The 13,382-nt window shown below is 40.0% G+C and overlaps 1 protein-coding gene across 4 annotated transcripts in view; it reads right to left on the bottom strand.

Annotated features, from left to right (window-relative positions):
- Positions 1–13,382, bottom strand: part of TMEM245 (transmembrane protein 245) — a 98,225-nt gene that overhangs the window by 37,286 nt on the left and 47,557 nt on the right. For all 4 annotated transcript variants that reach the window (XM_058694642.1, XM_058694640.1, XM_058694638.1 and 1 more), the window contains 2 exons: positions 8,589–8,679; positions 1,466–1,564 (listed from right to left, as the gene is read on the bottom strand). In XM_058694642.1, the coding sequence (XP_058550625.1) occupies positions 1,466–1,564; positions 8,589–8,679 (190 nt within the window). The remainder of the gene's footprint in view (positions 1–1,465; positions 1,565–8,588; positions 8,680–13,382) is intronic.

The following is a 13,382-nucleotide window of genomic DNA, read 5'->3' as shown; positions in this document are numbered from 1 at the left end:
GACATTAGGTGTTAGGAAAGAAAGCAACATACTTACCTACTTACAAACCTATGCTTCTAAAACACTGACTTCCCTGGGCCATACAATGAAGCTCAAAAGGGGTGAGGCATAGAAAAAAAGCTGTTTGTAAGCACAAGTCCCAGAGTCAGCAGAAAAAATAGATATAACCTTTCCAATTGACCAGTTCTTCAGCAGATTACTGCCTAGGGATTCCCCAATTAGTTCTAACCTCCAGTCTTTGAAACTCACAAAAACCAGCCGGCTTCCTTCAATTCATCCCAGGAGTGAAAACAGGTCACTATGGAACCAACTCAAACTTGAAATTGAGCTTTCCTCCCTTCTACCCCAAGTTAAAAGGATGATATATACATGCTCTTCTCCTTACCATCAACCCTGTCAAAATTTACCACCTTATCTCATTCTCTACCTCCTTCCCCACTGGATAGTCATCTTCCATAGCACAGCCCCTGCCAACGCAGTATACAGTATGGTCCCATACAACCAGCTGCTTTTCAAAACCATCGTTTTTAAATTTAGTGGTAAATGGTATTATTTTCCGCCAGAAATTCTGAAGAGTGTATCAGCACAAGTAGCAGGTAAGGGTGATTAAAAATATACATCTCCAAACTTCTGGATCTATTTTCCTTCCTCAAAGAGACAAGTTCTTAATGTCCAGAGCTCTACTATCTAAAACAGTAGCCACTATGTACATGTGGCTATCAGCACTTCAAATGTGGCTAGTCCAAAAACTGAGATGTGGTATTAGTACGAAATACATACCAGATTTCCAAGACTTATAGGAAAAAAAAAAAAAAAAAGGCTATAAAATATTGCATTAAGATTTTTCTTCCACTGCTTATATACTGAAACAATAATATATTGGGTATAGTTATGTAAGTGAAATATTTTTAAAATTAATTTCACCTTAGTTTTAGCTTTTTATTGTGGCCATTAAAAAATTAACATTATATCTGTGGTTTATGTTACATTTCAACTGTACAGAGATGAGATGCTGTTGAAAATAATGAACAGAGGAGGGGTGCCTGGGTGGCTCACGCAGTGAGCATCTGACTTCGGGCTAAGGTCATGATCTCACAGTTTGGGAGTTCAAGCCCTCCATTGGGCTCGTTGCTGTCTGGGCAGAGCCTGCTTCAGATCCTCTGACTCCCATCTCTGCCCCTCTCCCACTTGCTTGCTCTCTCAAAAATAAAGTATTTTTTAAAAGTAAAACAATGAACAGAGGATGGAATACAATACAGCACAGTGACAGGTGGGTTCTGTCATGGAGATTAACCATCAACTCAAGCTGACTTTTAGTGACCTGAGGTTTAAGACCCTGTAGCTTCCAAATTTCAATAAATGACATCCAATGTTAATATCTATCTAGTCAATATGTATCTAGTCAATGAATCTGTAAAATAAAAGGACTTTATAAGTTTAAAATCGAAATCATCTAATAACTTACCTTTACAAACCAAGAATGATACAATCTGTCCCAAAGTTCTAGTACTTGCTTTTCAATTACAGCAGTATTGTTCACCTTATCTCCCAGAATTTTATGAAGCTGGAAGAAATAGATATAATCTGGTTTAATATCTCAGGCAACAATCCAGTAAAATTAATTCATGCTGGGTCTTTATATTTGTTCCAAATCAAACTAAAATGTTCCAGACTATTTAATTGCCTCTAGCCATCTTATAATCTTTCCTTAAACTCTGTACTCTTCAATATTCCCAGCAAATTTCCTTGCTTTTTTTGGCTTTTTGCTTTCCTCTATTTCTGGGTCTCTAAGAGAGCCACCTCAGGTTGTAAGAGAAAGGTACATGTGAAGCCATAATCACTGACTTATTAGCAAATCTTATCTGGCCAGAGACAAATATGTTGCATGTGACCCAAGTGTTTATCCATTACACAGAAATCTCATGTTACATTTATCACTGGTGTAAGAATTACCACAGAACTTCAAGTAAAATTTTAGGACCTTAGCTATAAACACAAATATTTCCCATAGTTTGCTAAGAGGCATCAGGTCTCAGAGTTATGACTGATGATGAGACTGGCTTCAGGGTTTGTGGCAATCAAGTACAGTGAGACAAGATAACTTTGAGGAAAGTTATTCATTATAATACGCCACATTTTTGTTATTAAAACCATAACATAGGGGTGTGTGGGTGGCTCAGTTGGTTGAGCGTCCAACTCTTGATTTTGGTTCAGGTCATGATCTCAGGGTCATGAGATGGAGCCATGTATTGGGCTCCATGCTGAGTGTGGAGCCTGCTTAAGATTCTCTCTCCCCCCACCTCTGCCCCCCACCCCTGCTTGCACACTCTAAAAACAAACAATAGCATAATAGTAAAAACATTTTTTAAAAGATAAACACTGATTTGTAGTCCCACTTCCTTACCACAAATGCTTCCATTATTCTATATCCTCTGCGACTTTTTGTGTTTATAAACATAATTTAGAATTTTTCATCACTTCATCACTTTCATCCTTACTTTTAATGGTTCCATATTAGTTTTGTTTTGTTTTTTTTTTAAGATTTTATTTTTCAGTAATCTCTATGCCCAAGGTGGGGCACAAATTCACAACCCCAAGATCAAGAGTTGCACACTCTACCTTAAGTTCTGATATTAGTTTATCATTACCCAATCATAGGATATGGAGATGGTTCCCAATTTTTAATGTCACAAATAACACTGCAATGAATGTCCTTATACACAACTTTTTTTTTCTTATTACTAATAGCATGATAAATGTATAGGAATCAAAGGAAATAGGCACTTTAATGGCTCTTGCTATGCACTGTCTTCCATAGGGAGTATACCAATTAACATTTTCCAACATTGTAGGAATAAACCAGTTTTCCCAAAGCCTTATGGATTGATAAATTTTTAGATAATTTAATAGCTGTGAAATTGTAACCAAATACTTTTCTTCTTCAGGTACAATAGTGACCACTTTTCTGTGTTGGTTTTCAATGAGTATTTTCCTTTGTGTGGCCTACCCACACCTTTTGCTTACTTGATGCTGTCCTTACAGATATCTGAACCAGTTTTTAGACTTATCTGATACAAACATATCTGCCCAATGTTTTCCTCTATACTTTATTCATAAACCAAACACAAATTAGTAAATATAACAGAAGCCATACGAAGCCATACGAAGATTCGTATAGCATTTTACAACTTACAAATGGTTTTCACCTACATTACGTGATCATTACAACAACCCCAAGGGTTAGGTCAGAAAAAGGTCTTTATCACCTTTGTTCTTTCAAGATGAGAAAACAGATTTAGAAAGAACCTACGACAGGCCCAAGTCAGGCAGCTAACTGGTAGAGGCAGGATGAAAAACTCTCTAGTACTCTTTCAACTACAGCATATATAACCTATGAACAAAAAACACCTAACACAGCAAATTGTCCAAAATAACTAAAAGCCACAATTAGCCCTGGTCTTCTTTTAATTACTTTAAATTTGTCTTTTGGGTATCATGACTGCCAGATACTCACAGACTGCCTAGTACCAGTTCCTTCTGTCCCTCTACTCTCAGTTTCTGAGACACCAACCCCCCCCCCCCACCCTTTAACCAGAAGAGCCCCCAGTCTAGGCTGTCCGCATAGCGGCATTCACCACAATAAAGCACTATCTCAAACTGGCATCCACTTCAGCACAGCTCAACAGTAAACAACTCTACAATCACCAAAGCACAGCTATTATTGGTGGTGTCTGAGATGCTCTCTGCAGACGAAAGACAGTGAAGCACTAAGAGCCGTCAGAATGCCATTTGAATGCTGGGTAACTTAAGGTGAATAACCTCACCTATAAAATGGGGATGGTAAGTCAGTGGGCAGTTGTCTGTTCTCACTTTGCTTGGAATCTTAACAGCCATTTGCCACAGGCTGACCAAGTCTTTCTGGAAACATCTTCTCTCAGCCTCTAAGATAAACACAGGCTGTTCCCTCCCACCTCACAGACTCCTCCTCCTCCACCTTCTCTGCTGGCTTGCTTCTGTGACCTTCAAAAGCTGCTCTAAGAACCTATCTTTGGTCCTCTTCTATATGTACTTTCTCCTTAGGCCATGTCATGGGATACATTGTGTCCCTCCTAAATCCTAACCCCCCCCCCCCCACCCTATACCTTAGAATGTGACTGTATTTGGAAATAAGGTCTTTAAAGAGGTAATCAAATTAAAATGATGTCATTAGGGTGGGCCCTAATCCAACAGGATCAGTGTCCTTATAAATTTAAAAAAAAATTTTTTTTTTAATGTTTATTTATTTTTGAGACAGAGAGACAGACAGAGTAGGGGAGGGGCAGAGAGAGAGAGAGACACAGAATCTGAAACAGGCTCCAGGCTCTGAGCTGTCAGCACAGAGCCCGATGCAGGACTTGAACTCACAAACCATGAGATCATGACCTGAGCTGAAGTCAGTCACCTAACTGACTGAGCCACCCAGGCACCCCTGATCAGTGTCCTTACAAAAAGAGGAGATTAGGAGACAGACACACACAGACAGAAGACCATGTGAAGAAGACACAGGCATCTACAAGCCAAGGAGGGAGGCCCCATAAGAAACCAATCCCACCAACACCTTGATCTTGAACTCCCAGCCTGCAGAACTGTAAGAAAATAAATTTCTGTTGTCTGAGCACCCAGTCTGTGATACTCTGTCACGGCAGCCTTATCATACTAATACAGTTCACCTCCACCGATGGGCAGAGTAACAGGTAGAGTGAGTCTGACCACATTCAAACTTCCACCTACAGCCCAGATCTCTCCCCTGAGCCCCAGCTACATATGTCCAAATGCCTTTTCTGATATCTCGACTTAGAAATCTGACAGGGATCTCAAACTTCGCACGCCCCAAACAGAATTAGAGCTCGATCTATCTGTAACCCGCCTGACCCCCCACAACCTCCAAGATCTGTTCATCTCAGTAAAAGGCACAGCTACCCTTCCAGTCAGGCAAACCAAAAACTTCTTTCCCTTTCATTCCATACCCAATCCATGAGTAATTCCTGTCATAACCACCTCAGAAATACAAGTTAAATGTGACCATTTCTCTCAATTCCCACTTCAACCATCCTAGTCAAAAGTTCTCAAAATCTCCTCTAGGCTGTTGGAATAATATTCCTTTAGCCAGGGCCCTGCCTTCTCCATTCCTGCCTATCTCTCCATCAAGGAGCCAAAATGAGCTTTGAATATCCTAAATCAGGTCACATCCCTTTCTGTTTTAAATCTATATTTACCTTTATAACAAAAATAAAATCCCAACTTCTTGTTATGACCTATGGCTAGTTTTGTTACCACATCCCCTGTTCCAGACACGTTGGCCTTCTTTCTTTCCTTAAACCAATCTTGCTCCAATATCAGAGCCTGTGAATTTTCTATGCCCGCAACTTCAAACTTTCTTTTCCCAGATCTCCAGTGTTAGTGAAAAGATCACCTTCTCAGAGACATTCTGTGGCATTCCAGCTAAAGTATCACCCCAGGTCATTCTCTACCATGTTACCTGATCACAGCACTTTTCCATCTGAAACGGTTACCTGTTGACATGTTTCATGTCTACCCCCGCTCACCAGAGTAAGCTCCAGGAGGGTGGTAACTCTTTCTGGTCTCCTGCTTTCCCCCAGCACTTAGGACAGTGCCTGGCACATTTGTGGACTGGCTGTTGCTTTCTTCATTCCAGTCATAGTCGAGAAGGGACAGAGAAAACCCATTCATGACTTATTCTCCTGCTGCCTCCAGGTACAAATTTCAGAAAAAACTTATGAGGCAGGAAGGTTAGCTCAAACAAGGATGCTGAATGAAGAAAGTAAGCTGGATTTGAGAAAACAACAAACTAGCAGGCCTTGGTAAAACCCAAATAATGCATAGAGGATACAGGAGATAAGGCTGACAACATAGACGTGGGGAAGGAAGATAGGAACCTTCTCTGCTCATACCTAAACACACCCCAAAAAAACTTTCTTCCCTTTCTGAGCATGACCTTTTTCCCTAGCTTCAGACCCTTCCACACTTTTGCTCCTCCGAGACCCAATTCTTACATGATTCTTAGCTGGATAAGATCTGAGCTTATTAGAAAAGCTACCCCTAGAGGGGAAGGGGAAAAAAAAAAAAAAAAAAAGGAAAAAAAAAAAAAAAGAGGTTAGAGTGGGAGAGAGCCAAAGCATAAGAGACTCTTAAAAACTGGGAAAAAACTGAGGGTTGATGGGGGGTGGGAGGGAGAGGAGGGTGGGTGATGGGTATTGAGGAGGGCACCTTTTGGGATGAGCACTGGGTGTTGTATGGAAACCAATTTGACAATAAATTTCACATGCTGAAAAAAAAATTCATAAAATGAAATAAAAAATAAAAAAAAAAGAAAAGCTACCCCTATAATTTCAATGGTTCTTTTTTTTTAAACAACCTTATTGAGATAATTCACACACCTTACAATTCACCCACCTAAGTGTAGTAATTCAATATTTCTTGTAGTATATTCAAACTTACACAACCATCACCACAAGCAATTTTGAAACATTTTCCTTACCCCAAAAGGAAACGCCATACTTCTTAGCAGTCACTCCACCATTTCCCCCAATCTTCCCTACCCATGGAAACCACTACTCTACTGTCTCTATAGATAGGCCTCTTCTGGATGTTTCATACAAATGGAATCATACGTATGTGTTCTTTTATGACTGCTTTCAACTGGCATAATGTTTTCAAGGTTCACCTATATTGTAGAATGTATCAGTGCTTCCTTCCTTTTTATGGCAGGTAATCGTATATAGATACACCACATTTTATTTGTCCATTCGTCAGTCAATACACATTCAATGGCTGGTTTTAGATATGACCCTCATGTCTTCTAAATCAGGACCATGAGTATGTTACCATCTTTGTTAGCAATACTCTTCTCTCTTCCGCTGTCTTTCCTTTTAGAGTCTCGAACAAAAGGTTTCAAACTTATCTTTTCTCTAAGTAATTTCTAAAGAACATTCTCCAGCTTTCCCCAAGTAGGTAGATTTTCAGAATACAAATTATATGCCAAAACAAATATATAAGCCAAAAAATTAAATACTATGCTTTCAGCAGAGTAAGTCAGCCAATATATTTCTAGAGGTCTAAGGGGCTTCTGCAATGGCTGGATCTTCTTCTATGATAGTTATGAGATCTATACCAATAGACTTATCTTTCACTTATTCACCAAATATTTTTTAAAGACTTCCATGTGGCATTTGATTTGGTTACCTGGTATGGGCTCAAGAAAATCAGTAACACAGATCTTTCTCTTAACTTTTTACTCAACAATAATTCCATCCTTAGGTTAGATTACTATACACAGGTAGACAGCGTAATTTCCAAGATAATTTTTTTTTTGAGACTTCGTTCTTGAATTTTGAACAAGGAATCACATACCAATACTTTTTTTCTGGGCACACATCTAACTGCAACAAACCTTGTTAATCCCTAGATGATCCTAATTACTTCAATCTATTAAAACTCCAAATTACCGTCCTTCTCATAGGCACTATTGGGGGGTAGAGAATAAAAGGATATCCCAAATTTGTCCCATGGAGTCTAACCCTTACCTGCAATAACTGTGCCTTTTCCTCTATCCTTCATTTCCTTCTGCAAAGCTTCAGATAGACTAATCTCCTCAAGCAGACTCCTGTCTCCACATCTTGGCTCACAAAAACACTCCCTAAAACACACTCTTCCTTCTCTTTATTCATCTAAGATATATCATTCCTTCAGCATTTCTCTCAAGTGCCATGTTAAAGCACCTAACCCAGTTTTGGGCATGAACTTCTAGCATGCTATAGTAGAAACAACAAGGGATTTAGAATTAGTCTTCAGTTTGAAACTAAGTCTGCAGTTCACAACGTGACCACTGGGAATTTACTTAGACTTGCTAAGCCTGTTTCCTCCTCTGTAAACTGGGTAAAATAATTCAGACTACTGCAAATTTCTTGGAAAGATGAAAAGAAAAAAACTAGAAATGCCAACCACAGTCACCAGCAGATAATATTTAATATTTGCTAACAACGTTTTCTTCTCCACAAAGCCTTATTTGACCAATCTTAATGACCATTATTTGTGCATCAGGACAGAATGAATATCTACCTTGAACAAGAAGCAAAGGACAAATCTCTCTGTTCAGGCTACTAGCACTATTTTTTTTTTTTTAATTTTTTTTTTTTTTTTTTTTTTTTTGAGACAGAGAGAGACACAGCATGAGCAGGGAAGGGGCAGAGAGAGAGAGGGAGACACAGAATCTGAAGCAGGCTCCAGGCTCCAAGCTGTCAGCACAGAGCCTGACACAGGGCTCGAACTCACGGACTGTGAGATCATGACCTGAGCTGAAGTCGGACACTTAACTGACTGAGCCACCCAGGCGCCCCATTAGCACTATTAAATACAACCATCCAGAAAGTTTAATTTCATTGTACATTTCTTGTTGTCTAGTAGATTTAAGCCTATTTCAAAAACAAACTGTTCTAAACAGAATCTCCATTTATACTTTATTAAAGCAGTAAGTCCTACCAATGAAGAACCTACAAAGAGAAAGCCACAAAGAGAGGCTCTTCCCTTACCTTGTGGGTTATCCACTCTCTTCCATACTGATAAACGTTGTTAGCCGCAGAATTGAGGGCTCTTTGGACTACTTGAGCTTCAGGAAGCCAACTAATTTAAAAGAAAAAAGAAAAAATTAAAAACTAGCACATTTTTAGTGTACTGCACCAATAACTCTTGGAATTCAATGTATTTAAACAATCATTAACTGACAAATTATTGATCAGTTATCACACATGGCTACAAATGAATCATATGTAGGAAGCCTTGACTTCCGACCCTAATGCTTATTTCTACCATTTAAGATTCCCTTCAAGCTTTCCTTAGCTATTAGACCCACTCTCCCCCACAAACTCCCTTTCATTCTGCTCTGTCCATGCATGTTATCTGCCTTATTCAGCACCAGCAGAAGTGGTTCTGGGACACTGGTATAGTCAGTACCTGGGCAGAGGTTCTCAATGTGTGGTCCATGGACCAGCAGCATCAGAACTGCTTGGAAACCTGCTAGATATGCAAATTCTTGGGCTCAATTCCAGATCTACTGAAAAAGAAACTGGGCAGGGGCCCAGCAATCTGTACCTTAACAAGCCCTAAAAATGGTTCTCATACATGCTGAAGTTTGAGAACCATTGGTCTAAGAATGTGAAAAACTCAGAAAGAAAACAAGAAAATTAAGAGGGCGAATCATTGTTTTCAATTTCGTACTCACTGGAGATCTTTTTAAGATATGAGGACCTCCTGAGCAGCGTTTCAGCTATACAAGGAGCTCCATCTACAAGCTTTACTCCTTGTGCTTTGAGGGACAGACTCCTCACTTTCCTGTTAACTACCCAGGCTGCATCATCTGCCTTAATCAAGAATATGTTACATATACTCAATGTTTCCTCAACAAGAAATGTCTTCATATATTCTTTAAATTGTACCTCAAGAGATTGTTTACTAGAGATGTTGACATTCACAAACATAATAGTCCTGATCTCAACTATACATGAGTGATGCCCAAAGGCCAAGGCAAGCAGTAACTAAGTACTTTCCTGAGGCCTAAATATGACACACATCACAAAGCTGGCTTATGGGAAAGAGTCAAATAGTGAGTCAAGTCAAATCTGCAATGTTCACAACTCACAGCAGTTTTGTATACTTGTAGTAATTTATATAGTAAACCAGAAGTGGTAACTTGCATGTGTGTGTGTGTGTGTGTGAGAGAGAGAGAAAGATGGTCATAAACAGAAGAACAACTGCCACTACAGCCACAAGTAATGATGCCTAGGACAGCAATGATCTTTAATGAGAGAAAAAGGCATTCTGGATACATTAGAAAGTGGAATGTCAGGGCGCCTGGGTGGCTCGGTCAGTTAAGCATCTGACTCAGTTCAGGTCGTGATCATCAGTTTCTGGGTTCGGGCCCCACATCGGGCTCTGTGCTGACACCTCAAAGCCTGGAGCGAGCTTCAGATTCTGTGTCTCCTTCTCTTTCTGCCCCTTCCCCACTTGTGCTCGGTCTCTCAAAAACATATAAATGTTAAAAGAAAATTAAAAAAAAAAGTGGAACGTCAAATTAGTAATGGTTTCAACCTTTAATATTAACCAGTTCTTCCTACACTCCAAATAAAATATTTGTGAAACTTTCGGCAAATTCTCAACTATTTCTCAGCAAGTAGGACAAAACTTGCTATAATTGTATTTCTCAGCAGGTAGGACAAAAAGAGATGATTACAAATATAATAATCTAAGTATGTGAACAGGAAACTGGGATCTTTAAACACAGATGGGATTTGGGAGAAATTAAGTACCTTTTAAATTATCCTAGTATTTACAGGTTCATCAGTGCTCTGAAGGGAGCTGAATGTTTTCAATTAACTGGTAGTACATTTCATGGGGAAAATTATAACCTGTAGTGTTTTGTTTTTTTAATGTTTGTTTATTCTTGAGAGAGAGGCAGACAGAAACAGAGTGTGAGTGGGGGAGGGTCAGAGAGAGAGGGAGACACAGAATCCCAAGCAGGCTCCAGGCTCTAAGCTGTCAGCAGAGCTCAACGCAGGGCTCGAACTCACAAACTGCGAGATCATGACCCGAGCCCAAGTCGGATGCTTAACCGACTGAGCCACCCAGGTGCCCCATAACCTGTAGTGTTAAAGTAGGAAGATTGACAGAAGTATTTGAATAGATCCTTAATAACTAACAAGCATCTATAAGGCCTGATAAACTCTTGTTGGCTACTGTGAAAACACTTTGGCAACGTCATCACACAGGTGTCCTAAGAGCTCCAGATGAGAGGAGAGCTGATGTGAGGCTAAGTCAAAGGTCTTGGCTCCATCCAGACCTCCTCACAATGAGCGCCCTGTAGGAGACACAGGGCCAGAAACACCTGAGCAACTCTGGCTGAGACAAACTGGGATGTGCTTTGGTCTTATTATCAACCAGAACCAATCACTAATTCTACTACACTGTAAGTCAAGAGGGATCAGTCAGGAGAAACCACGTTCCTAGAAATTGGACTGGCCTACCCTCATCTTCCTGGGGAGAGGTTAATCTCTATCACAATGTGACTTACCAAAAGAACAGCCCCATTAAAAACAACTTAGCTTAGGGGCGCCTGGGTGGCGCAGTCGGTTAAGCGTCCGACTTCAGCCAGGTCACGATCTCGCGGTCCGTGAGTTCGAGCCCCGCGTCAGGCTCCGGGCTGATGGCTCGGAGCCTGGAGCCTGTTTCCGATTCTGTGTCTCCCTCTCTCTCTGCCTCTCCCCCGTTCATGCTCTGTCTCTCTCTGTCCCAAAAATAAATAAAAAATGTTGAAAAAAAAAACAACTTAGCTTAGCCTGGGGGATTCCTCCCAAAAGGGAAGGCTAAATCACATTCAGTACCATTTTAATGCCATCTCCTGAGGAGGGTCATGAGAATCAACAGGCTTGAGACTAGTTAATAGAAAACAAGAAATGGGCTCCAAGTGAACAAAATTGTTCAAGACAAGAATAAAGATGTGCTCCAATTTCATTTTCTATGAAGCTCTGTGAAGATGACCCTACCCTGCCTATGTCATTTATCCACCAGCTCACAAAACATACTCATGGGAAGTCGAGGTACCTACGTAGGGTATATAAAACGTGCATCACATTGGAAGACAGCATACCTAACCAGTTCTTAACCGTATCTCCCCCACTAGATATATCTACGTGAATTTTCCACAAAGTCAACTGCCATCTTCAGGACAGGAATCCACTGAGTACTGAGATTGCAAGAACCATTAGTATTCATTCATGTTTACCTCCATTAATCTGTCGCAAAAGAATCAGACTTCCCACAGATGATCAAAGCCTAAACAGCTTTTAATTCCTTCCATCTTCCTGCTTGGAATATTACACAGCAATAAAAGGGAACACGCTAATGATACCTACAATGTTTTCAATGAACTTCAACAGAATTATGAGTAGTGAACTTTGTTCACTACCAATCTTTCAATCTCACAAGGTTACATACACTATGATTTGATCTATGTATCAATAATGAAACAACAATATTATAGATACAGAGAACACATTATTGGTTGCCAAGCGTTAGGGATACGTTAAACGAGAAGGTAGAGGGTAGGTGTGGCTATAAAGGGGTGGCATGAGGAAGCCTGTGGTTATAGAACAGTTCTGTTCTTGATGGTCTTGATAGCTTATAGGAAGCTACACGTATGATAAAATTGTAAACACACATATACACAAATGCATGTATAAAACTAGGAAAATGTCCATTTCCTAGTTTCGTTATTGTATCATAGTCATGCAAGATGTCAACATTAGAGGAGGTGGGCTGAAGAGTCCATGGACCTCCCTATGGCTTTCTTTGCCATGCCTGGTGAATCTAGAATTATTACAAAATTTAAAAATAAAAACAACCAACTTTCTAAACTGCTCTGATCTGGGGCTCCCCAGATTGTGTGTGCCTTCAATACAGTAGCAGCGACAGTCCTACTGCCATTGAAAACCAGTATAGAGGGGCTCTGGGCTTATTTCCATTACAGGAGAATGACCGCCGAAAAAGAGGAGCCCTTGAGATATTAACGCTGCCTGATTTTTAACTTCACTCCAGATCACTCTCCTGAACTAAACACCAACACAGCCAATGGTCTTCCAGATGCCTCTGCCTACCATAGGCACCTCAAACACAAAAGATAAAAAAAGGAAGCAAATTATTTTTCCCACCGTATCTGCTCCTCTACTTCCTATCTAGGTGAATCTACCATCATCAACCAACTTTCAAAGCTAGAAACAAAAGTCATGCTAGATTTCTTCCAACTATATCCAGTTGACCACCAACCAACCTCCTTAAGATCTTACTAACCCTATTCATTTCCACTACAAATGTCCACAATTAAGGACTTCATCAACTCTCATCTAATTCTAAAAGGCTCAAATCTTGTATGCTGTGCATCTTTTCTCATCGTATAGAGGGAAAGACTGTTCTAGAATGAAATCTGATTATGCCACTTCTCTTCTTCTGTCCTTAATCAAGATAATACACATTATCTATCACCTTCAAAAGTTTCCTTGTGCATCTACGTACTCCCTTCCTGGGGCCCACCCCTATCCACAGACACCACTGATCTTTCTGTCACTATGGATTAGTTTGCATTTCCTAGAACTTAGCATAAATGGAATCACACTGTATCAGTTGTTGGTTTTTTGGGGTTTTTTGTTTTTTTTATTTTCTGCCTGACTTCTTTCACTCAGCATACTTATTCTGAGATCTATCCATGCTGCTGCATGTACAGTTTATTGTCACTGAATGCTAAGTGAAATGCTATTCCTTTCTACGGATATACTGCA

This window comes from Neofelis nebulosa, chromosome 12 (assembly GCF_028018385.1).
Source record: "Neofelis nebulosa isolate mNeoNeb1 chromosome 12, mNeoNeb1.pri, whole genome shotgun sequence".
Taxonomy (NCBI): Eukaryota; Metazoa; Chordata; class Mammalia; order Carnivora; family Felidae; genus Neofelis; species Neofelis nebulosa.
This window is presented reverse-complemented; position numbering and strand designations above follow the sequence as displayed.